The 23,964-nt window shown below is 39.9% G+C and overlaps 2 protein-coding genes across 4 annotated transcripts; both read left to right on the top strand.

The window, feature by feature from the left end:
* Positions 1-433: 433 nt before the first annotated feature.
* On the top strand, positions 434-11,048 carry LOC130912051 (rho-related GTP-binding protein RhoA-C-like). The gene is made up of 5 exons (XM_057829827.1): positions 434-564; positions 4,923-5,078; positions 9,175-9,295; positions 9,382-9,512; positions 9,599-11,048. The coding sequence occupies exons 2-5, from the start codon at positions 4,923-4,925 to the stop codon at positions 9,770-9,772; spliced, it is 582 nt and encodes a 193-aa protein (XP_057685810.1). The 5' UTR covers positions 434-564; the 3' UTR covers positions 9,773-11,048.
* A 190-nt stretch (positions 11,049-11,238) lies between these two features.
* Positions 11,239-23,755, top strand: rbm10 (RNA binding motif protein 10). Of its 3 annotated transcripts, none has more exons than XM_057829816.1 (23): positions 11,239-12,005; positions 12,840-12,905; positions 12,987-13,497; positions 13,586-13,756; positions 13,823-13,892; positions 14,899-14,972; positions 16,155-16,241; positions 16,338-16,398; positions 16,474-16,632; positions 16,776-16,936; positions 17,020-17,117; positions 18,482-18,569; positions 18,799-18,979; positions 19,061-19,140; positions 19,215-19,296; positions 19,375-19,466; positions 19,550-19,741; positions 19,875-20,021; positions 20,164-20,217; positions 20,308-20,502; positions 22,956-23,000; positions 23,102-23,157; positions 23,532-23,755. In XM_057829816.1, exons 2-23 carry the CDS (start codon positions 12,889-12,891, stop codon positions 23,620-23,622), a joined length of 2,712 nt encoding a protein of 903 aa, XP_057685799.1. In that variant the 5' UTR covers positions 11,239-12,005; positions 12,840-12,888; the 3' UTR covers positions 23,623-23,755. The 3 variants fall into 3 exon arrangements, with proteins under 3 accessions (XP_057685799.1, XP_057685798.1, XP_057685800.1); XM_057829815.1 differs by lacking the exon at positions 11,239-12,005 and adding an exon at positions 12,012-12,463; XM_057829817.1 differs by lacking the exon at positions 11,239-12,005 and adding an exon at positions 12,472-12,710.
* Positions 23,756-23,964: the final 209 nt, after the last annotated feature.

The following is a 23,964-nucleotide window of genomic DNA, read 5'->3' as shown; positions in this document are numbered from 1 at the left end:
TACTAATAATAATTGAAATCAGCAATGGAGATAAAAACAAGAGGAATAGAAAGCAGGTAGATTGAAATATATAGACAGTTATAGATATGCAGTGCTAAACAAAAGCGTTTTTAGCCCTGATTTAAAAGAGCTAACAGTTTGAGCATACTTCAGACGTTCGGGTAACTTGTTCCAGAGGTGAGGAGCATAATAACTAAATGCTGCCTCACCCTGCTTGGTTCTTGTTCTTGGAACGTGCAGAAGACCGGTTCCAGACGACCTTAGGGGAAACTCATCTATTGATGATAGTGTTGACCCGTCATGTGATGACGCTTGCACACAGTGAATACTGCATTGTTTCTGAAGTTAAAACGTGACATTTATGAAACTTGGGGGAGATATAAAATAATATGATGATGCGATAATACATTTAACCATTTTTATGCTTTTCAGAGTCGTGATAGCTTGACGCCGCTACCAGTGTTTGGATGCACATCTGCGCAATCGCGCATGCGCATGTGTGATAGGTGGAGTTAACGAAAACGGCCCGGAAGAGGAGAAAGGCGGATACAGAAACATCAAGCGGTAACTCTTTTAAGCGACAGTTTACAAATTTTACAGGTGGCCTTCGTGTTTAACCTACGTAAAAATGCGCTAGTGTTTCGTGGTTTCCTCGTGTCGGAACGTAAATGCCGATGCCGGCTGTATAAACCGATATCCACCATCCCAACATTAGCCTTACCGCTTGCTAACGTTAGCTGGATTGACAGGCCCAGGCTCCAGTACACTTTGAAGACGGTGACGCCGAACCTTAGTAATATAGAATTAACCTTCCGGATGAAACCGACTGCAACTTCAGCACGTCCTGGCAATCACCGTACGATAGAAATTGGCCCACAGTTGTCAACACAACAGATGCCACTAGTTTGGATTGGAAGCAGGACCTCGATGGCCTTGTGTCATTTAAAAACAGCGATTTTTGCCTGTTATTGTCTCTGACGATGACTAGGAAGTAGATCGATATCATAGTTAAAAGACAGAAGATATGTATTACTTATGCCTTTTTGGCCCTGTTAGCTTCAGCCGCACATGTAAAATGTACAAACCGGATTCCCAAAACGTTGGAACACAAAAAATTGTGAATTAAAATTAGATGTAAACTAGTGGAAATGCCAAATATATTTTTATGCAGGGTATTATATAGATGAAAGTTTTAACATTTTAAACTGAGAAAACGTATAACTTAAGCGGAAAATATGTTGATTTTAAATTTCTTGGCGTCAACAAATCTCAAAGTTGGGACAAGGTCATTATCACAGGTCTGATGCTCCCCTCTTCTTAGAACAGCCAGCAAAAATCTGGTGACCAAGGATACAAGTTGCTCAAGTTAAGAAACTATGTCCCTTCCTTGTCTAGTACAGGCTTCTGTTCAACTGTTTTGAGCCTTCTTTGTCACGCCTTCCTCTTTATAATGCGCTAAATGTTCTCTATAGCTGAAAGATCTGGTCTTAAGGCTGGATATTTTGATACCAGGACCATTTTCCTATGCAGCCACGTTGTAATTAATGCTGGGGTGATCTGGCATGTTGAAAAAAGCAAAGTCTCAGAACAAGACAATGGAAGCATAAGTTCTAGATCCTGAATATACCTTTCTGCATTGCTTGTGCCTCTCCAGATGTGCATGCGGCCCATGGCACACGCACTCATGCATTCCCCTGCCATCACAGATGCAGGTTTCTGAACTGAGAGCTACCGATAACAACTTGGGTTGTCGTTGTCCTCCAGTTCAAATGACATGGCATCCCAGTTTTCCATAAAGAACTTAATATCATGATTCATTGGCCCACGAAACCATTTTCCACTTTGCCACACATCATTTTGAATGACCCCTGGTTTAGAGAAACCACCTGCGCTTCTAGGTCCTGTTTAGAAATTGCTTCTTATTTGCACTATGATGTTTTACCTGGCAACGACGGATGGCACAATCAATAGTGATTACCGACAATAGTTTATGAAAGTATTGTTGAGCCCATTCTGTGATTTCCATTGTAGTCGCATTCCTGTTTGTGGTGCAGTGCCGTTTAAGTTCACGGAGACCATGAGCATTCTGTATGGTTTTTCAGCCTTGGTGCTTACGCTCAGAGATTGTTCCATATTTCTCAATCTTTGGATGTTAGGCACAGGGGTTTTCAACCCAGTCCTCAAGGCACACTGTGGGTCCTGGTTTTTGTTCCAGCCGATCCAGCAGAGACAGTTGAACCAATGAGGCTTCTGCTAAAACAAGCCACACCTGACTGCAATCAACTGATTGCACTTGTAAAACACCAGATTGGGGAAAAAGTGTTGTCATCTTGTTTGGTAAGAATGAAATCCTGCACCCACAGTGTGCCTTAGTGGAATAGGTTGGGAACCCCTGCTGTAGATGATAACTTCAAACTCTTTGCAAATTTCCACTATTTCTTATAATGCTGCGCAATATTGGGGTAACTGGTCATACCCATCTTGGAGCGACTGCCACTCTCATAAGCTGTTTTTTAAATCTCCACCATATCGCAATAGACCTAATTAGTGGTAATTGGTCTATCAACGTATAATTTTCTCCATTTAAACATTTGATTTGTAATGTTGTATTTTCTGCTGTATTTTGAATAATAATTTGAAAGTTGGCCCCTCCACATCATTGCATTCAGCATTTATTCATAATTTGTATGGCATCCCAACTTTTTGGAATCAGATTTGTATTTGGGTCCCATTTTAAAATTAGAGCCATTATTAAGGCTGCAGCTTTCGATAATTTAAGTAATCGATTAATCTATCAATTAGCATAGATTTCACTATCAGATATCTGATGGTGAAAATTGTAACATTTTTTAAAAAGGCTCTTAAATCGTTCAAACACATATCCCCACAAAAAATGCAAAAAATACCTCTAAACTAAATTACAAATGGATAAACAATCATATTAACTTAAACAAAAACTTACAACCTTATGTTGGTCTTAACAGGGGGCAGCTGGATCCAGCCATGTTAGATGAGTTATGCCATATTTACTGTTGCCACTCGGAGGCAGTGTATCCACAAAAATCAACAAAACTAAATGCAAACACTTAAAAAAACAAACCATTACAAGGCCACTTTGATTAAACGAATCCTCGAAGTAGCAAAAGTTGATTCAAAGCTTATTTCTAATCGTTTGCTCGAGTTAATCGATTAATTGTTGCAGCACTAGCTATTATACTACAGTCATTTAAATAATACTCATCGTTTTAAGTATTTTACTTGAATCATATTACGTGTCTTGTCAAAAATTTCACTGCAATGGAATGAAACAACTTGTATGATTAAGGCTAAAAACGGGCTTCAACCACAGAAAAGGGGACGGTCTATGTAAAAGACTCAATGTGGGGGCATAGGGGCAGTGCTGCCTAATATCTGAAATGGATCAATTACCGATTTCAGTGGCTGCCATTACAGGGATAGCTGTATTATCCAATCCATTTGAACCAAACATCTTAGTTCAAATTGATTGTACATCTACCGCCATTAATGGTGCCGAAACATTCACTGCTACCCTTTGCAGTTAAAAGGGATTTGGCGTCTATTGTCGTCAATGACAGTGAACGAGTTTAATGAATCTATCTTAATACCCACTCCAACCTTTAAAAGTATCAAAACTATTAGCCGGTGTTGCGGCTGTTTTCACACATTAAGCCTATTCCTCCATCTTGTTCCTCACTGACGCAATAAAAAATATTCTCTTTGTCTGAAATTTGTTCATACATTGGTATCTCTAGATATGAAGTTAATTCGTTCCAGGACCTTGTTTGTAAGTCGAAATGGTCGGATGTCGAGCAGGATTTTCCCATAAGAATACATTATAATTCCATTAATTCGTTCCACAGCCCAAAAACATACACTAAATCCTTAATAAATACTTCTGTTACTATTGCAGATAGCAATTACAAAGAGCAAAACAAATAAATTATGAATAAAAATCAGAATTACAATAACATAATAATAGTAATAATAACACCAATAATAATGTAACGAATCGGGTTCTAATGTGGCTGACTTTTTTTGCTGTATCTGAACACACCGCTTGGCTGGTGTGACGGTGAGCAAGAGAGCGCGGTTCTATTTTACTTTGTTTTGATGCTGGTGTCAAAACCAGCGGACACTAGGCGAGTTGATGGAATAAATGATTAGAAACCTGACGAAGCTGGTGATTTCTTTGTCGATGTTACCACAATATTGTCACCTTAACAAAGGGGTAGGCAAACTATTCCACAAGGGGCCGCAGTGGGGGCGGGTTTTCGTTGTAACCTATCAAAAGGTAACCTTTTCACCAATTTGGTGTCATACAAGTGCAATCAGTTGCATCTTGTTTCCCCGGACATATTATTGGTTAAACTGCCTGTGCTTGATCAGTTGTAACAAAGACCAGGACCCACTGCGGTCCTTGAGGACCGGTTTGCCCAGCCCTGCCTTAACTTATAAAGACTGGCAAACATAGGAGAACCGCCAGCCAAGATCGACATTCTATGGCCCTATTGTCGACCCAGTTCATGGATGCATACACCATGTTTATATTTAGCAATCATTGACATCTTCATTTAAATGGTAAGTGTCACCTTTTTTTTCTCCACCTGCACTAACCTTTTTGGATTGATTTCTCTCACAAGAAAATCAGCCGTGGGTCGGTCTTCCGGCAAAACAAAGAAACTGCGGCGCTGTCAAAAATCGTATTTCGAGCATGTCGTCAGATGTAGAAACAAATGGCGAGTCAAACTTTACGTCGGATGTCGAAAAGATCGTGTGTCGAAGTGATTGTATGTCGAGGTACCACTGTATCTTACATTAAGCATTTTAAACTGTCTCTAACGAAAATGGCGAGTAAGTAGTTAAGTCCTGTTCCTGACCTTGTCTTGAAATCTTTTCTGTAGATGGCTTCTATTAGGAAAAAGTTGGTCATCGTTGGAGATGGCGCATGTGGGAAGACCTGTCTGCTCATTGTCTTCAGTAAAGACCAGTTCCCAGAGGTGTATGTCCCCACTGTATTTGAAAACTATGTGGCAGACATTGAAGTGGATAGCAAACAGGTAAGATATATATTTAATATTAATATGTTAAAAAAGAAAAAGATTCCAAAAAATTGGGACCTTATACAAATTGTGAATAAGAATTGAATGCAGTGTCAAATTTCAATATTCAGAATAAAACAGACGACACGTCAAAAGTTTATTCTGAGAAAATGTATAATTTTTTAGGGGAAATATGTTGATTTTAAATTCCATGGTGTCAACAAATGTCAAACAAGTTCGGACAAGGCCATTTTCATCATTGTGAGGCATCCACTCTCCTTACAACAGTCTCCAAATATCTGGAGACAGAGGAGACAAGTTTCTCAAATTCAGAAATAGGAATGCTGTCACATTCTTGTCAAATACAGGCTTCTAATTGTTCAACTGTCATGGGCCTTCTTTGTCGCGCCGTCCTCCACCAAATGTTTTCTGTAGATGAAAGATCTGGACTGCAGGCTGGCCATTTCAACACCGGCCCTTTTCCCTACACACCCATGATGTTGTATTTAATGCTGCGTTGGGGCTGGCATTATTATGTTGACAAATGCAAGGACTTCTCTTGGCCTGTCGCGATAACAAATTTTAGTGGGCGATAAATTATTTCATAAATTATTTTGATATGCAATATTATTGCACCCCCCTCCCCCCAAATTTTATAACCAATTTACAATAACACAGTGAGAATACAGTATACAGTGCCCTCCACAATTGTTGGATTTATAATAGTGTTTTTTAGCTTCTAATATTTTTTTTTCTTTCTAAATAATATGGGGCCTTAATGGAAAAAAAGAGAAAAATCCAACCTTCAATACAAGTGCATTTATTCAGTGGGTAAAAAATCCCACATAAAGAAATAATTATTTGACATCAAATAATGTGTGTCACAATTATTAGCACCCCTGGTGTTAATACTTTGTACATCCCCCTTTTGCCAACAAAACAGCACCTAATCTTCTCCTATGTTTCACAAGATGCGAAAAGACAGAAAGAGGGATCTTCAGCCAATCCTCTTTGCAGAATCTCTCAGTCATCCAGAGACCTGGGTCCTCTCCTCTGTACTCTCCTCTTCAGCTCACCCCACAGGTTTTCAATGGGGTTGAGGTCTGGGGACTGAGATGGCCATGGGAGGAGCTTGATTTTGTGTCTGGTGAAACATTTCTGTGTAGATTTGGCCATATGTTTAGGGTCATTGTCTTGCTGAAAGACCCAGTGACGACCCATCTTCAGCTTTCGGGCAGAGGGCAACAGATTTTGATTTTTACCATAAAATGTCCGGGTATTTCAAAGCATTCATGATGCCATGCACCGTAACAAGGTTCCCAGGGCCTTTGGAAGCGAAACAGCCCCACAGCATCACTGACCCACCCCCATACTTCACAGTGGGTATGAGGTGCTGTCTACACGCCAACAAGCTGTTTGGGAGGCATGCACGGAGAAAACCTTTCCTCACTCACAATCATCAATGCAAACGTCTGGAGTTCGCCAAGCGGTATTGGGGCTTCAACTGGGACCGTGTGCTTTGGTCAGATGAGACCAAGATTGAGCTTTTTGGCAAACACTCTAAGTGGGTCTGGCGAGCCACGAAAGATGCGCATGCTGAAAAGACAAAGATTCCAAAAAATTGGGACCCTTTTCCCATCTTGCGAAACATTATAGTAGGAGATTAGGTGCTGTTTTGTTGGCAAAAGGGGGGTTGTACAAAGTATTAACACCAGGGGTGCTAATAATTGTGACACACATTATTTGATGTCAAATAATTATTTCTTTATGTGGGATTTTTCCCCCACTGAATAAATGCACTTGTATGGAAGGTTGGATTTTTTCTCTTTTTTTCCATTAAGGTCCCATATTATTTAGAAAGAAAAACATTATTAGAAGCTAAAAAACACATAATTATTATAAATTCAATAATTATGGAGGGCACTGTATATTAATAGATCAAGTACACCCATTTAAACGCAATAACTTTTTACTCTTAAATTCAAAAATACATTTTGAGAAATCACAACTAAAAACAATAGACCTTGCCTCTTTTAAGTAAAAGATGACAATACCGCACAGAAATACAGAATGAATAAAATGTCTTTTTAAAGAAAAAATACAATTGCACTTAATATCTTAAGCATTTAGGCACAGAGATATAAGGACAAGTTGTAGTAACACAAACAATTGCACTTCAACAGAGAAAAATAGAGTAATTTAGCAGCAGTAACAAAAGTTCGGCTTCAATAAGTATCAAACAACATTAAACAAAGGTAAAATGGTCTAATGTCTTCAGCAATGTAGCGGACTACACTTTCTGTAAGGGAACGCCATTTTGAGCGGTCTTGTTTGTATTTCTCACATCAAGCGAACACCTCTGTAATTGTCGATTGACATGACGAGGAAGGCTCTGCTTGTTGCGCTGCAGTTTTCTTACCAAGCAGTGAAAACTAAAGAGGGTGATAGTGTTTCAAATGAGCATGTAGATTTTTTCTGTTGGCCGTCTTTGTTGAAACAACCTCCAAACACATTTTGCAGACTGGTTCATCCTTTTTGGTTGCCTTGCCATTTTCATTGGGTTTAAAATCAAAATATTCCCACACCTGGGCTGTAGTGTTTGGTTTGGAAATCAGGATTTTCCGTCCATTTTTGTGTTCTTCACTCTGCTCGTTCATTACTGTGCGCCGACAGTGCACTCGGCCTCACTTCCCTCCATTTAATGATGGTCACTCAAGCTCAACTGTATAAAAAAAAAACATAACCAGAAGGCAATAAAACAGAGTGTGTCCTCATAGCTGCATATTGCGTAGTTGGTAACAAGGAAGCCGAACTTTTAACCGCACGTTTGCCGCATATCTGCTGCATGCGTGGCGCATGCACTTGCACGCAAGGCGATGAATCGCAGTGGGAAAATTACCGCCTTCATTTTTATTTATCGTGCGATAAATGGAATTATTGCATATCGCAACAGGCTTACAGCTATCTGAACACACTCTTTCGGACCACTGGATGACCTGAATTATACCTTCCTGCGTTGATGGTGCCTACCCAGATGTGCAAGCTGCCCATGTTACATGCACTCATGCAACCCCATCACATCCGAAATGAAGGCATCTGAACTGAGCACTGTAAATAACTTGGCTTGACCTTGTCCTCTTTATTCTGGAGGACTTTATTTAGACTACAAAAGAGCCATCCATTTTCAATCTGGATGGGCTAAAAATCAGATTTTGGTTGCCAGTCCGTAAAAGGCCTTATTGCTACCTGTCCAAACTTTTTGAGATTCATTACATTAGTGCTGTTTTAAATCAACATATTTTCCCTTAAAATTACAAGTTTCCTCAGTTTAAACTTTTTAGCTCTCACACACGTACAAAATTGTTTGGGATATGCTCCAGATACCTCTAATTTGGGAGTAGGTGGTACAAAGAGAAAAGTAAATGTAAAAAAAATGTAGGCATTTATGCTTAAAATGTCCGCCAGACTATGACAAATGCTGTCATACTAAATTCCAATTAACATTGTACACCTTATTATAGCTTCATGACCCACAGATTCAACTATTTGCAGATTTAGAAAAAAATGAATTTTTTAATATATATATTTTTTAGCCTTTTGTGTACCAACCCATGTTACCCTAGTAATTGCCGTAATATTTATTTTCATAAACCTTTGGCTAAAAAGAAGCCTAAAGTGACTTGCTGAAATTTGAGAGTGCACTCAATTAATGGGATGGTCCCTTTTAGGTTGTTGTCATCTTAATTTCTCTTCAGTCTCTTTGTATTGTATCAAAGCTATAGCAGCCATGGCACAGCCACATCTTCATTGACAGGCATGCCATGTTGTTTATGGTTCATGTAAAGAAGTACTTCAATACTATAGGCGACACCACAAAAAGTCGTTTCCCAATCAAAAAAAGTTTTCGTCCAATTGTTTCCCCCCCTTGCAATTGCTTAGTTCAGTAACATTTTGCCTCATGCGTGCAGTGGGACACGTGAAAGAAAGAGTAGTGTGGCTTTTCTAAGAGACTACTGTAGCCTTTCTATCTTAAAAGTTTTATTAGCTATTTCTAAGTGATCATATTTTTGGAGGATAAAACTTTTTTAAAAGATTAAACATCTTCTTATTGTAGGTCGAACTAGCACTTTGGGATACAGCGGGTCAGGAAGACTACGACAGACTGAGGCCCCTCTCCTACCCTGACACGGATGTTATTCTCATGTGTTTCTCTGTAGACAGCCCAGACAGTTTAGGTACTGTTTGTGCAATTTGTATTCTCTACCTTTGTCGGATAAATTTAGCGAATGTAAAAGTGGAACAACTGTTTGTCTCATGGCAGAGAACATTCCAGAAAAGTGGACACCAGAAGTTAAACATTTTTGCCCAAATGTTCCCATTATCCTTGTGGGTAATAAAAAAGATCTGCGCAATGATGACCACACCAGACGGGAACTTGCAAAAATGAAACAGGTTAAAGATTTTACAAGATTGTACTTTTTAGTTTAGTTTTGTTGAAATAGTCAAAACATAAACATTATTCCCAAAATATTTTGCAGGAACCGGTCAGATATGAAGCTGGCAAAGACATGGCAAACCACATCAGTGCCTATGGCTACCAGGAGTGCTCTGCCAAAACCAAAGATGGTGTGAGGGAAGTCTTTGAGATGGCAACTCGAGCAGCTTTGCAGGCTAAGAAACGTGGCAAGAAATCCACCTGCCTTTTGCTATAAGCAGCGGAAGAATGGGAAGTAACCCAGATGCAGAGCTCGCATTAAGAATTGATTGTTGGGGAGGGCCCAAAAATTTCTGATCACACACTCTGAAAGCTCAGGCAGATTTGACACAATTTGACTGTCATAGAAACATCGGTCCCTGGCCTGTATATAACATTTAACTTGGGTCTAATAAGGACTTTTTAAAAGTCAGATGGACTGATGGGGAGGGAGGGGTACAGTACAATAATTGTGGGGTTCTAATGTGCCATGATAGGAAGAAAGACAAAAAAAGGTCTAGCAGGCCAAAGACTAAGGAGATATCTGACAGGTCAAAAATTGATATAGAAAGGGTTTTCAATTAGGACAACGTCCAAGGGTTTTTAATTCTACAGTGTCACCTACACATAGTGCCTTGAGAGCACAAATGGGCTGAGTAAGAGAGGAAAGCATTCAGAACTTCGGTGAGGTAGTAGTCCTCATTTGTAGTGTGGTGTTTTTTACTCTGTTGTTGACCTATGTCCTGACTCAGGCGCTATGCAGGGGGATGCCTAAACCAGATTGTATGAGTTTTTCCCCACACAAATAACTATACAGTAGTGTATGAGTGTGCGACCATTGGGTGCTTTGATTTCTCCAGTGCGGGTCTGCATGCAGTGAATGTGTGTACGTTGGTATATTGTCTATGTACTATGTGCATTGAAAGGCATTCTGTGACACAGACCTAAACCCCTTATTTCCATGCCAAAATTAATCCTGAAAGCTGGTGAAAGGAATTTACAGCCTCTGAAGATAGATATTGAAACCTCGACTTTATGAAAGACCATATAAATAGATCGAGGTACTTATTGTCAGGTTAATCGTCTTCTGACTTTTAGGACCTTTGGTGTGGGTGCACATATAAGATTTGACTTAATTGGTAAAAAAAAATCATGACGTTGTTAATAAATTGACACAATCAATTTCAAGGACTTATGTCTCACAAGGCCATTAACGGACATTACGGTGTTTACTTTTGACTTGATCAGAATCCTTTGATGATTGTCGCTATTTTATTTTGACTTTCTAATGTTAAGTATAATTTTCTATGTTTTAACTCTTAATTAATCCTGCTATTATGTTTAGTTCACCCTCAATTGTAACCATAGTGTCATTTTATTCATTGAAGGGTTCAAGCTTGGGGTGCAAAGTTTGAAGGGCACTATTATATACCAGAGGTTTTGTTTCTTTGTCACCGCTCGGATTTTTTGTTTGTTTCCTCAAATAAAGCTGGTATTTGGGTTTTCTGTTTAAAGCAAGTGCATATTTTATTCAAAAGGGATACATACTTACAAATACTGTATTGATGTTTGTCGTTCACATTAGGATCTCCGAAGTATCATCTGGAATTTACGCAACCAGGTAAATCGTTAGGGGTCCATTTGCAAGCGAAACTGCTGTAACTCGTTATTTTTTTGTGAGAAGTCAATAAAGTCCAATCGTGACAGTGGCAAATGGACTGCATTTGCATTTAAATCTTCCGAAATTTGGGGCAGGGTGAGAGTTGCATTAAAAGGCACAAAATTTACTGTTATTCAACCTGTCGAGCATGTGTGAAGAATAATGTTTTATGTCGGAATTTATCGCGTAAATAACTAGCGCCAATGCAGCCCGAGAGGAAAGTGACGAATTCCGCGGAGTCCGCGCATGCGCAACACTAAAACTTGAGCTGGACGGCTGATGTTGTTTTACCTATACGTTCACAGCGTTTAAAGTTTTTATGTACGCAAGTGTCTTGCACAAGTCAGGTGTGCCTAACACCCAACCGGTTTAGAATAATTTTCCATCACTGAACCCATCATGGCTCGAAATGCAGTGATACGTCACATCATGGTAGTGAGTACCACCACATCGACCATAGATATCTTATTTAAGGCAAGATATCTCTTTCGGCGGTGTAGTAGGAACTTGGAGCCGTCTTTCGTCGTAGGACTTTGAAGGGCGGCCGACAAATTCTGGACGGATTTGCAAACCGTCTACACAACCCGTATTTCCATGGCTATGACTCGAACTGGATTTTGAGAGGAAGTTACATTTATTGTGTGCGGTAAAATCGGTCTTTGTCAGTCACGTGCCCAAACTAGCGGACACGCCCCCATGCGCCATTTTGAGTGTACCACGGATGTAAACAAACCAGAACAGGAGTAGCTCCGACGCTTCATTACTGCCTCCAACTTCATCGCTGGATATAAAAAAAACTCCCTCGTTTACGGTATCAGCGTTTGCATTTTAAAAACTATAAATATGAATCACTGACGTTTATGACAAACCAAGCCGTTTGAAAATGGGTCGAAAGCTTAGCAGTTTCATGAATGGAAGCTGGGCATAATGGCCTACGAGTGACGACGCCCGTCCCGTGGACAGCGTCCGTCGCCTATCCCCGCTGGCTCACAGCGCGCTTCTCTATCTAGCATTATATACGTGATTTCTTTGCAACCAACAGTTCAAGACATGCATATCGCTGATTGGATGGTGGTTGACCGTTCTTAATTTTCGTGCAGTTAATATAAAGCTATTGTCCAATCATGGATCAGGTTTGGAAACTGTTCCGCCCCACTGAAATGTTGCCTGCTGTGGCCATTTTCTAGTGTTCTACCGGAATTTAAAACATTCAAGTTACTGTGGGCCTAGGTGTGTTAATTTGATAGGAGTCCCCTTCATGAAAAATTGGTAAGTCTTTCGCCAAATTCCATCTGTCTGTTGTCATGTCTGCGTTTACTGAGAACTATCCTGGACAACTTGTTAGCCTACCTCAGGCTAGTTAGCTTGTTGGCTAAAAGATGACCGCCATACGTCATTGTTTTTTTTAAAGGCTCTGTACTTTTATCTGTAGCGTTCCTTATAGTAGTACAGAATCTCATCCCGTCTCTGATCCCTTGTACACTACTGCATCAGCGAAACTGGTGACAAAACAAGGGTAAAGGATAACCGAGTGCACACATCACGCAGTAAAACGAGTACTACCTTTTTCCCACTACCCCATTCCACAAAATGCTATGATGAGTTTCTGCGTTGTTTATATTTCCAAATCCTGTTATACCTTCAGGTTATTCATGCTGTTGAACAAAGATATCGATTAGCGTCAGTGGGTCGGTATGGATACTGAGCGGAGGTGAGCTAACTGTACTTGAGTCTACGTCTTTGGTAAGGAATGATCTGTCAGACAGGTCTTAACGAGTATCATCTGTGTCAGAGGTGGTCGAGGTGATCGCATTGGTCGATACGGCAACACACACAATGACCACAACTTTCGAGACATGGACTACCGTGGTTTTGGCCAAGAAGATGAGACAACCGAAGCAGAATATGATGTCCGCAATGAGGACAGACCTTACGTCCATAACGAATCATCTTTGAGCGCCTCTGAAGTCTTACCAGGTCAATTCCAAGAGGACCAAGGGTTTCATCAGAGAGAGAATGGAGGTAGTGAAGTCAAAAAGCTCCTGTGGCCTCCAGGCTCCAAGTCCTCAACTGATGTGTTTGATGAGGAGAAAACAACAAAGAGAGATTTTGAAAGGCTTCGAACTGGATCAGAGGGGAAAGGAAGGAGGAAATGTAGTAGAAACTTTGATGGCAACTCACATTTAGGGAGTGGGGAAGGAAACAGAGTTCGTCAAAGCGGTGCCTGTTTTGAACAGATGGAGCACAACTTTGAGCGGCAAAGAGAGGAGGGCAGATTCTCTCATGGAGCAGGAATCAGAAAGGTAAACCTGAACGCACATGTGCTTTTAAGTGCAGACTGTATTCTGCTTTGACATATTGCTGATGCTAATTTGTCATCTTTATTTTTAGATGTTTCCAAGTGAGCCTGAGGGACATGGCCTTTGTAGTTCTGAATCGGACCTGTCTTATGATGAAGTAGAGCAAAGGGACCAAGATTATCGAGCTGATCAAGACTACAATCAGAGGCCCAGCAACATTGTAATGCTTCGCATGCTGCCACCCAACGCAACTGCTAATGAGGTATGTGTATGTTGCCGGGATCTTTTTGTGTTTTCCTTCATGGTGATGTCATGAATGTGTGTACAGATCTGGGCAGCACTTCAAGAGCAGGGGATCCAGCCCAAAGAGGTTCGACTCATGAGGAACAAATCCTCAGGTGAGAAAAAGAAAATGTGTCCATTTTCCTTTTCTAATAGGTTTTATTTATTTATTTTTGATCAATCTTCCATTTAGTACAAGGTGTATCAATTTAGTCATTATCAGGGCTCTTTCGGTACTTAGATAAACATCCTCTTATTTCACTGTAGTTAAAATAAAGGCACATCATTACGGGTCTTTCAAAGCATACAATACATTGATATAATTAGTGAACCTTTCCAATCTAACACAATTCTAAACACTCAATAAAAAAATAACTTGCCCACTCACAAAAAGCTGTCATTTTTCATCACTTCCTTCTCACTCAGCTCTCTGATTGTTAAATATTCTGCCATATTTTTTTAAGTTGCTATAAACCTACTACAACACTTTCAAACCTTTTGGGTAACCTCATAAAACATGTTGTGCAGTGTGACTGTATGAGCTGTCGTAGTTGTGACTGAATACTAAAATCGTGTTTCTGCAACAACTTGTTAACATTAGACATACAAGACCCAAAAAGTTATTCATTTTTATCTTCCCACTAGCTTCATGTTTTCTACTTCACTGTTCACCTGTGCAGTGTGGTATCAGACTCCGCCACACACAACTGTTCTTTTTCTTGCTCTTTGTGATCATATTTTTTGTTGAGATAACTGCTATCGTGGCAGATATTAATAACATACCCACAATGGACCTTTTAATTTATCCCCCCCCAAGTTGCCAGTCTCTAAAATATTGTCATATATGGGTAGCACTTGGGTGCGTGGTTCAGACTTAAACGGAGGAGCGGGTCGGAGACTCTCTCCTTTTCATGACCCCACTGAGATACTGGACCTTGTGTCCTCATCACCATACAGTGAATCTCCAACTGACTATAAGCCTCTTCATTCCAAGGGAGAGCGGATGTCTATTTTGTTAGTGCTGATACAGGGTCTCGCTTTCCTCTGTACACAAAGCACTAACCCTTCACTGCGTTATGTTGTTGTTGTTATTCGGTAACCATGGCGCTGGGCGGTGTCCAGGTCAGAGCCGAGGATTCGCCTTCGTCGAGTTTAATCTCATACAGGAGGCCACCCGCTGGATGGAGACCAACCAGGTCACTCTCCCATACACACATGACACTCACATATATACACTGGGCAAGACAATGTATTGTCACATCACGCCTGATTCACCTTAGTTTATAGCATGTCATTAGCTCATGAAGAATCGTTTTGTCACAGGTAGGTAATTCTTACCTTGAATTTATACATGGGGAAACCATGTGTGAGGGTGTTCTTGGGACACAATTCTAAACACAATTTAGAATATTTGCCCCTCCAAAAAATAATAATGCTCTATCCTCAGTTTAGTACCAGTCTATGGAATGGCATTTATGGTTCTGTTCAGAATAGTAGAAGTTGGTAAAATGTGAGTAAAACTCAAAATCCTCCTAGTAACTTTTATAGCTTTACCTGGAAATGTGCCAACAACACTGGCACTTTCTATACTCATATCAAATCATGAAGAAAAAAATTATTAAATGTGTTTATTCGTTAAAAGAATGCCAAGACAAAAAATCAGGGGGTGCATGTTTTCTTTTTAAACTGATTATTATTTTTACTTTTCTGTATTTCATCACTAAATGCTCTGATGCAACTGTAGCAGAATGCCTGGTATGGCATTACAATATTGCACCAGAGTATGAGAAAGCCCGTGCTTCCAAAGAGAGAATACGAAAAATTAGAAATGTAACGTGGACTCCTCATAAACCCACACCGTTTTTAATGTAATAAAGTGAATTGAGTTTGAAAGAAAAATGAAAACCTATATTTTGTGCTCGTCTTTAACAAAATTATGAAACTTTTTACATTGAATTAGAATGTTGTGTTTGGAATGTATTTGGTTTATGGAAAACTATTGTGAGGATTTTGAGTTCTAATGGATTTTTTAAAAGCTTGCCATTATTGTAATCTTAAAAATATATAACAAAATACTATTTGATCTAGATCACATAAAATTAGTAAGTGATCACTATCTTTTTATTAATTTCAGGGGCTTAAGAATTAATAATTATTGAAGTAATAAACGTAAAATGACAGCAGCAAACAATCTTCCCTAAAGGTGAAGGTTGGAATCTGTGGTGTTTCCTTTCAGTCTAGTTTCTTTCTTTTGCTCTCTTTCTCCATCTCTCGTCCCTCTCATTCGCTCTCTGAGATGAGGCCTTACTCATGCTGTGTGGCCTAATTCTTGCTTATAGTCATCCACTGTTCCCCCTCCCTCACTCTATTTCTTTCAGTGCGTGCTCATGATTCTGGGACATCGAGTGTCCATGCACTATAGCAACCCTAAACCACGAGCCAATGAGGACTGGCTTTGCAACAAGGTTGTGTTTGTTTACAATCTCATACTTGTGTGAAAGTCATGATTCTGGTTTTAATTTCTTTTAACAAATAAGACTTGTTCAAACAAATCTCAACAGTGTGGAGTGCAAAACTTTAAAAGAAGGGAAAGGTGCTTCAAATGTAGTGCACCCAAATCAGGTAACAATGAATTAATCGGTTGTCTCTTGTAGAACATATTAAAGCATAAGGTAAAAATGACACTTCTTTTTTTAGAAGCAGAGCTGAAGTTACCACAATTGCACACAGATACATCACTTACGCTTCAAAAAGAGAGTGCCCAAGGCTTGCTGCCCCTTCCAACACCATTTCAGGCCTCTGTTTCTGCGCCCCATTCAGGCCAAGTTACACATCAAGCAGATGTTGCCAATGATAGTAAGTTAATTGACATTTCACAAAGACAGTTGGCGTAAATCAACTTGTGTGCTCACTCCTCAGCTACTTACCTTTAGAGTGCAAGTAGAAGCAAATGTGATTCAATGTGTCATATTACAGTGTTATTTTTCCCCTGACTCTAGCTCTGATCCTGAGAAACCTTGGACAGCATACAACAGTTGAAACCATTTTATCTGCATTGGCCTCATTTGCCACTCTGTCACCTTCCAACATTCGCCTCATTAAGGACAAGAACACAAATCTCAACAGGGGCTTTGCTTTTCTGCAGCTCTCCACCATAGTGGTAAGTGTTGCCACACAATATGGATGAAGACGTTTGTGATTTGTGATGCCCTGTAGTCACCAAAGTCTATGTGTCGTCATTAGGAGGCATCTCAGCTCCTACAGATCTTGCAGGCTCTCAAGCAGCCACTTTCTATTGATGGAAAGGTGATTGTGGTGGAGTTTGCTAAAGGCTCTAAGCGGTAAGTACATGGTACCTCCGCAGCAATAAAGATAGTTTTAGCTACAAGTTAATTAATTTCCTGAAATGGAGCAGTATCTGTTTCTTCACAAGAAATTTGGTATTAGATATACAGTGGGACCCTCATGATATGGGTACAATCCATTCCACGACCATTTTCGCAACGTGAATGTGCTGGTATCATGGATTTTCTTTCTATGAAGTAATTGAATTCCAGTGAATCCCGACAACACGTCCCATGAACAACCCCCCCCCCCCCCCCCCCCCCCGTTGCCCCTATATAATAATTCAAAGGATAATTTTTAAAGCTAAATAATCTACAAAACCAATTTTTTCAGTATAAAAACAGTGTATGTATTTACAAGTAATTACCATGAGGGGTGAAGTCCAGCGATGTAATGAAAGTGCGAGCCAGACGAGCAGGAGGGGAGAAAACAGGCAGCCATGCATACATCATAACATTAAAGGAAAGGATAGCATAACATGAACAAATACCGTATTTGGGCAGGGTATCCGCGGGCTCTTAAAAATCTTAAATCCAATAATGTGAATTTAAGTCCTTAAAATGTCTAATATTATCCTAAAATCTCATGAAAGGTCTTAAATTAAATTTGGAAAAGTCTTAAAAATATATTGACCTTACTTTAGAACATGCATGAATTTTAGTCTCGTTTTTAAATGTTTAGGATTTTGAGTGCTTCTTGAGTGCTTTTTGAGTAACTTCAAAGCAGAACTATCGCTGATGCCTGGTCAGAATTTATCGAACACAAGCAGGTTTTGGTGTGCGTGTCTTAAAAGTCTTTAAAAGTCTCAAATTTGTCTTGTAGAACACTGCAGAGACCCTGTTGGTGTAAGTAAACTGGGGTACATGATTAATGTTCACTTGTAAACACAAATGTTTTGGATGCACTTTGATACAAAATTATATCACCGGAGACAACGAAGGTAAGCGGTAGGTAGGCAGATGGGGGATTCTGTTGATGCGAGATTCTCATTCTCAGGACATTGGGGGGAACAAAGTGAAAGAGACCACTTGCATGCCACCTGGCGGGATGCCGATGCATTTGTACAAGCCAAGCGAGAGTGAGGCTTTTCTGGATTTCGCTTGTATCGTGAAAACTTGATCGCATAATGACTCATTTTGTCTCCTGACAATGCTTGTACTGTGAAAAGTTTGTAAGGTGAGGTGCTCGTATTGTGGGTCCACAGTAGTCGCCGAAGGCTCGCAAGCAATCCAAGGTGTACCCCGCCTCCTACGATATCTGTCAGGCTCCAGCTATCCCATGAACCTATTGAAGACGGGCGCTATGGAAAATGAATTGATGTAGACACAAAGTGTGAAACATTTTTTTTTCTCCTTGTCAGTGACGTGTTTGTAGCAGATAGCAGTCGAGTGAATGCTGCTTCCGTGGCCAGCACTGCTATTGCTGCAGCACAGTGGGCTGTTACACAGGTAACTTGGAGCCGACTTTTTGCGCACACAATCCCAAGTGAAAAAACTGAAGATGATCCAAAACTTTTTTTCCCCCGAGGATTAAAAAAAAAATGATCTGAGACGTTTACAACTACTGTACCGTCATGTCTCTATGAAGCGTGCAAATCGTCAATATGGCCAGATACATATTAATGTGTCTACCACTACTTCCTCCTAATTTTCTAATTATTGCATCTTTGACCCACAGACTGCACAAAATGGTGGTGAAATGTATCAGCACGGAGCGGCAATAGCATATACTAAGGAGGGTAATGGTTACTCTTTGCCAGATGGGCAACATTTTCAAGTCCAGGCAGACACCAGGGTTGCCGTTCTGCCAAGTACAGGAACACCTCTGAGGGGGATGTATTCGGCATCAGCTACCCCAAGTAAATATCGCATGCTAATATATTTTCAATCTGTTTCTTAGAAGAGAGTTTGTGTATTCATATAATGTACCTGATTGACAGCTGCAGTGATTCCAGGTCAAGCGTTAGCATCTGGAATAGCTATCATGCAGCAGCCTCAAACTCAGACTCCTAATGCCCAGGTATAGTTAGTCTGCCACTGCCATGCACCAAATTTCATTACATGGTCATTCAAAAATGCGTTTTGTCTTTATAGGTTGAAATAGTTGGAAAACCCCAACCAGCTGTATCCAGCCAGCCCGCAACACCAGGCACCGCTCATGAGCTCCAGCGATATCGTATGTGCAATCTAAACATTTTTTAATTCTGTAACTGTTTACTAATCCATTGTTTTGTCTGGGTTTTTTATGCTTTAGCTGTACCAGATGTAACCACATACCAATATGATGAAAGCTCAGGCTACTATTATGATCCACTGACAGGACTCTATTACGACCCAAACTCCCAGGTAATAAATTGCAAAATACCTGGGCTGTACATTCAATAAAGCAAGGGAACAACAATTCATTTAATTAATGACTCTTTTTGCAGTACTATTACAACCCACACACTCAGCAGTTCATGTACTGGGAAGGAGAAAAGCACACATACATTTCTGCCACTTCTGGACAGTCAAATGCAGAAGGTGTGCCCACTGGTGATGATGCACCCCCCACAGACATGTTTCCTAATCTTGGCAGCAAGGAGAAAAAAGATAAGCCCAAAAGTAAAACTGCTCAACAGGTACTCGACATTTTTCTGACTGATTAAATATTTAATGCGACAATACACATGATTCATCACCTGTTTTAGGAGGGCAAAAGCTTGATTACATTCAAGTCAATGAATCTATCCCCTTTTGGGCTTGTGTTCATAGATTGCCAAAGATATGGAACGTTGGGCCAAGAGTCTGAATAGACACAAGGAAAACATGCGCTCTGTTTCCTCTTCCCTTGCGACTGGTTCCACTGATCGTAGAGAATCTGCCAGCGCAGATGCGGGTTATGCTGTTCTTGAGAAAAAGGTGTAACATGCTTACTTACGCATGCAGTAACTCATATGTGAACCGCAGGATGAAAATGGAAACTAAAAAGAACTGAAGCAGAAAATGGCTAAGCTGAATAAATAATGTTAGTATTCCACTGATTTTTTTCTCCATCCCACAGGGGACGCTGTTAGAGCGGCCTCAAATCTTCCTTGACCAGCTCAGACAACCAGAAGTATGTTACCTGTGCTTTGCCTGTCATGCCATTTTTTTTCTAGCAGATAGTTTTACCTCAGGATGTGACCCAGTCTTTTTTTCCATGTAGTCACCCCCTCCACAGCAGCTGGGTCTTGTTCCAGCCTACAGTGGGGAAAGTGACAGCGAAGAAGAAGGAGGCGAGAAAGGTGAGAAGGAAGGGAAGATGACTGACTGGGTGAAACTGGCCTGTCTGCTGTGTAGAAGACAGTTTCCTAGCAAAGAGGCCCTTATTCGGCACCAGCAGCTCTCTGAACTACATAAGGTTTGTTCACTGTCATGTTTGGGGGAAAAAAACTAATAGCAGTTGGTGCCTTGAAAATATGGGTGACCAAAATTTGAGTTTTTCGAGAAACCATTGTTGTAAAACACTCACTCGCTCATGCACACCAAAAAAATACCTTAATGTTTGGACTATAAGGTGCATCTGACTAAACTGAATCCACAAATTTTACAAGAAAATAGTATTTATTTAGGCAGGACTGGACTATAAGCCATATTTGGCCATTTTGTATCATAATAAATTTACACCAAAAGACATGCTCAGACAAGGGCTTTCTCCGTATTTAATAACGGACATGTTAGACTTAGCAGAACACGTTGACGCAGGAAATTCGGACCCTGAGCACGTGGCCTACAAAACACAGCAGTTTATCGCAAGAAAGAGCTCATCCAGAACCTCAGCAATCACTGCCATGTTGGGAAGGAAGGAGCACAAGCTTGACTCCAGAGCCATGTAGCTTGACCCTCCCACCGAGTTTGATGAGCCAATGACCGATAAAATTATTTCATTGGGTACAAGGGGAACAAGAGTGCAAGAATGCAATAAATAAATGTTGAAATAAAAAGTGAAATAAACGTTGAAATAATGTTGAAAAAAACAAATTTGAAAAAGTGTGGGGGGGGGGATATGAATATTAATTATTTGATAATTTAATATTAATTTAAATAAATGACGATTGAAATGAATATTGAAATAGAAGCATTTTAATGATACATTTAATAATTTATTTAATTGTTTTTTTTTTTTTTTTTATCTTTGCATTCTGGTCCTCCATATGTAATGACAGCGTGAAATTAAATTAAAAAAATGATATTTAACAACAACTATGAAGTTCATGTCCCCCCTCCCCCCAAAAATTCCATAAATAAGTCGCTTCGTTACAAAAGTAGCAGGGTTCAAATGGAGAGGGGAAATGCGACTTAGTCCGAAAATTATGGTATTTACAATCTTTGTTGTATTTTGAATATATATAATGTCTGTTTGTTAATGAGATGTATCCTTTTATACTGGGCTATTTCAAATATTATAACGCATTAAAGGGAGCCACGGATAGACTTGTAGTTCTTAAAAGATAAACGTTATTATGAATTAAAATAATTTGATATTGAAGCCCCTCTTGATGTTAGCGTTTTTCTACGAGTTGTTAAATTAGTTTAACTAGTAGGTCACCATTGTTGTTGTCGCAGGGCTGTGACGTCACATGGTTATGCTGCCGGGCTTCCATAGTGTTATTCTAGCGACATATACATGTCATCTGTTCAATCCTTTCAATTTGAACCCGAGAGGAACATCAATGAGCATGACAGCACTGTTGATATTTCACAAAACGAGCTGCAAAATTAACCAGAAAGACGGGATGAGACGAGATTAGGAAAAAAAACGGATCTGCCAAAATTTGCTAAACCGGCGAAACGTCCTAGAAGAGGCGAATTTGACACCGAAAGTAATACTATCTATGCTGTGTTTGTTTAGATGCATACAGACAGAAAATATTAAAGATGCCTTAAGAAAATACTTAAACGTAGTAATATCAAATAAGGGTGGTTTAAATATGCTATAAGACTAATGTGGTCAACGGATCAACAATCTGCTTTAAAGCTGCCACAAGAAAGCACTATGCTCAAAAGCAGGGATGGGCAATTAATTCCACAAAGGGCCGCAGTGGGTGCGGGTTTTTGTTCATACCCATCATGAGGACAGCCTTTCACCAATCTGGTTTCTTACAAGTGCAATCAGTTGATTGCAGTCAGGTGCTCCTTGTTTCCACTGAAACCTCATTGGTTATACTGTGTGTGCTGAATCAGTTGGAACAAAGACCAGGACCCACTGCGGCCCTCGAGGACCGGTTTGCCCACCCCTGCTCAAAAGTATGAGAGAGAAACGCATGCAAAAAGTATTTTGAGGCAATGAAAAGGCAATAAAAGACACACTAATAGTAAGTATTCACCGCTTTTAACTGATGAGCGCATGTGTTGGACGTCTCGTTGCATTGAAGGAATTGCAGTGACCCGGTAGTATTCGTCGAGTGACAGTAACAATCTACGTCATCACCCCAAGTATTTATAAAACATGGCGCCCTGCGTAGGTCAAAACATGTACTAAATATTATAGATTTTTTAAATCAATGGCAATATTTTATGTGATTCTAATAACATATTTTTGTAAAATAGAATAATTGTGGCTTATTAGAGCCTACAAGTCTTAAGTCAGAGGTTCCCTTTAAGAAAATTGTGGGTACTTTTTGGTGTGGAGGCAGAAATTGATTAACGGTCTTTCAAATTGTAAAAACCTGAATGTTTAGAAATATATGATTTGTTCCCTGACCATGCTCAAACTCTATCTCAAGGCATTACTGTAATAGAGTAATTGGATATCTTAAAGGTTTAGGAATAGAATCTTTTTTTATTTGCATCTTTTATCTTATTTCCCTTCAGCAAAATCTAGAGCAAAGAAGAATGCAGGAAGCTGCAGGAAAGGAGGTGGGTAGAACTCCAGTATCTGACAAATAAGCAAGAGATCTTTCTTTTTGTGTCGATCACAGCTTGAGCATTGTGGCCTTTTTTGTTTGTTTTTACCGCAGAGACAAACAGATGAACTCCAAGCTCCTGATTCGAAGAAAAGGAAGACAACTGCCATGTAAGCACTGTGTTTCCACCATTTTCCCCCCAAAACACCCCCCCTCCCCAAACACTGCATTTTATTTTAGGGGGCAGAACAAGTTGCCACTACAACTACTGTGTGGAATATTCATTATTGTATGCATATACAGTCACTGGCCACTTCATAAGGCATATTTGTCCACCTGCTTGATAACCCAACTTTTGAACAGCACCAGATGGTCTTGACTACGTCTGCATGCCTAAATAAATTATTTCTGCGATTTGACTGGCTTATTAGAAATTTGCGTTGCCGAGCTGTTGGACAGGTATGCCTAATAAAATGCCTGGTGAATGTGTATATTTTATGCAAGTTCTTTGACCAGTCTCTTTTTACTCTTGCTTACTGTTTAGGGATGGGCTCACTGGCTCCAGTCTTGGTGCAAGAATGCTCCAAGGAGGAGTGAAAAAGGGACTTCTGTTGCGCAATATGCAAATGCAGTGAGCTGTGATGCTGCACTCGACTTGTCCTGCCGCCACCCTTCTTTAATATTATCACTCGTCCATACAGTGTATCACAAAAGTGAGTACACCCCTCGCATTTTTGCAGATATTTATATCTTTTCCTGGGACAACACTAACAAAATGAAACTTTGACACAATGAAAAGTAGTCTGTGTGCAGCTTATAAAATAGTTAATTTATTTTCCCCTTAAAAAAAAAAAAACTCAAAATATAGCCATTAATATCTAAACCCCTGGCAAGAAAAGTGAGTACACCCCTATGAAAAAAATGCACATGCCTAAATGTCCAAATTGAGTACTGCTTGTCATTTTCCCTCCAAAATG

The sequence above is a fragment of the Corythoichthys intestinalis genome, chromosome 2 (assembly GCF_030265065.1).
Source record: "Corythoichthys intestinalis isolate RoL2023-P3 chromosome 2, ASM3026506v1, whole genome shotgun sequence".
Classification (NCBI taxonomy): domain Eukaryota; kingdom Metazoa; phylum Chordata; class Actinopteri; order Syngnathiformes; family Syngnathidae; genus Corythoichthys; species Corythoichthys intestinalis.
This window is presented reverse-complemented; position numbering and strand designations above follow the sequence as displayed.

What these genes read in the sequence shown, in the direction of transcription:
- LOC130912051 (XM_057829827.1), top strand. Translation starts at nt 4,923, where the DNA reads ATGGCTTCTATTAGGAAAAAGTTGGTCATCGTTGGAGATGGCGCATGT. An exon ending in AGACAGCCCAGACAGTTTAG is followed by an intron (nt 9,296 to 9,381) that starts GTACTGTTTGTG and finishes GTCTCATGGCAG; the next exon opens with AGAACATTCCAGAAAAGTGG. An exon ending in AACTTGCAAAAATGAAACAG is followed by an intron (nt 9,513 to 9,598) that starts GTTAAAGATTTT and finishes AATATTTTGCAG; the next exon opens with GAACCGGTCAGATATGAAGC.
- rbm10 (XM_057829816.1), top strand. An exon ending in ATGTAGTGCACCCAAATCAG is followed by an intron (nt 16,399 to 16,473) that starts GTAACAATGAAT and finishes TTCTTTTTTTAG; the next exon opens with AAGCAGAGCTGAAGTTACCA. An exon ending in TTTGCTAAAGGCTCTAAGCG is followed by an intron (nt 17,118 to 18,481) that starts GTAAGTACATGG and finishes TCTCCTTGTCAG; the next exon opens with TGACGTGTTTGTAGCAGATA.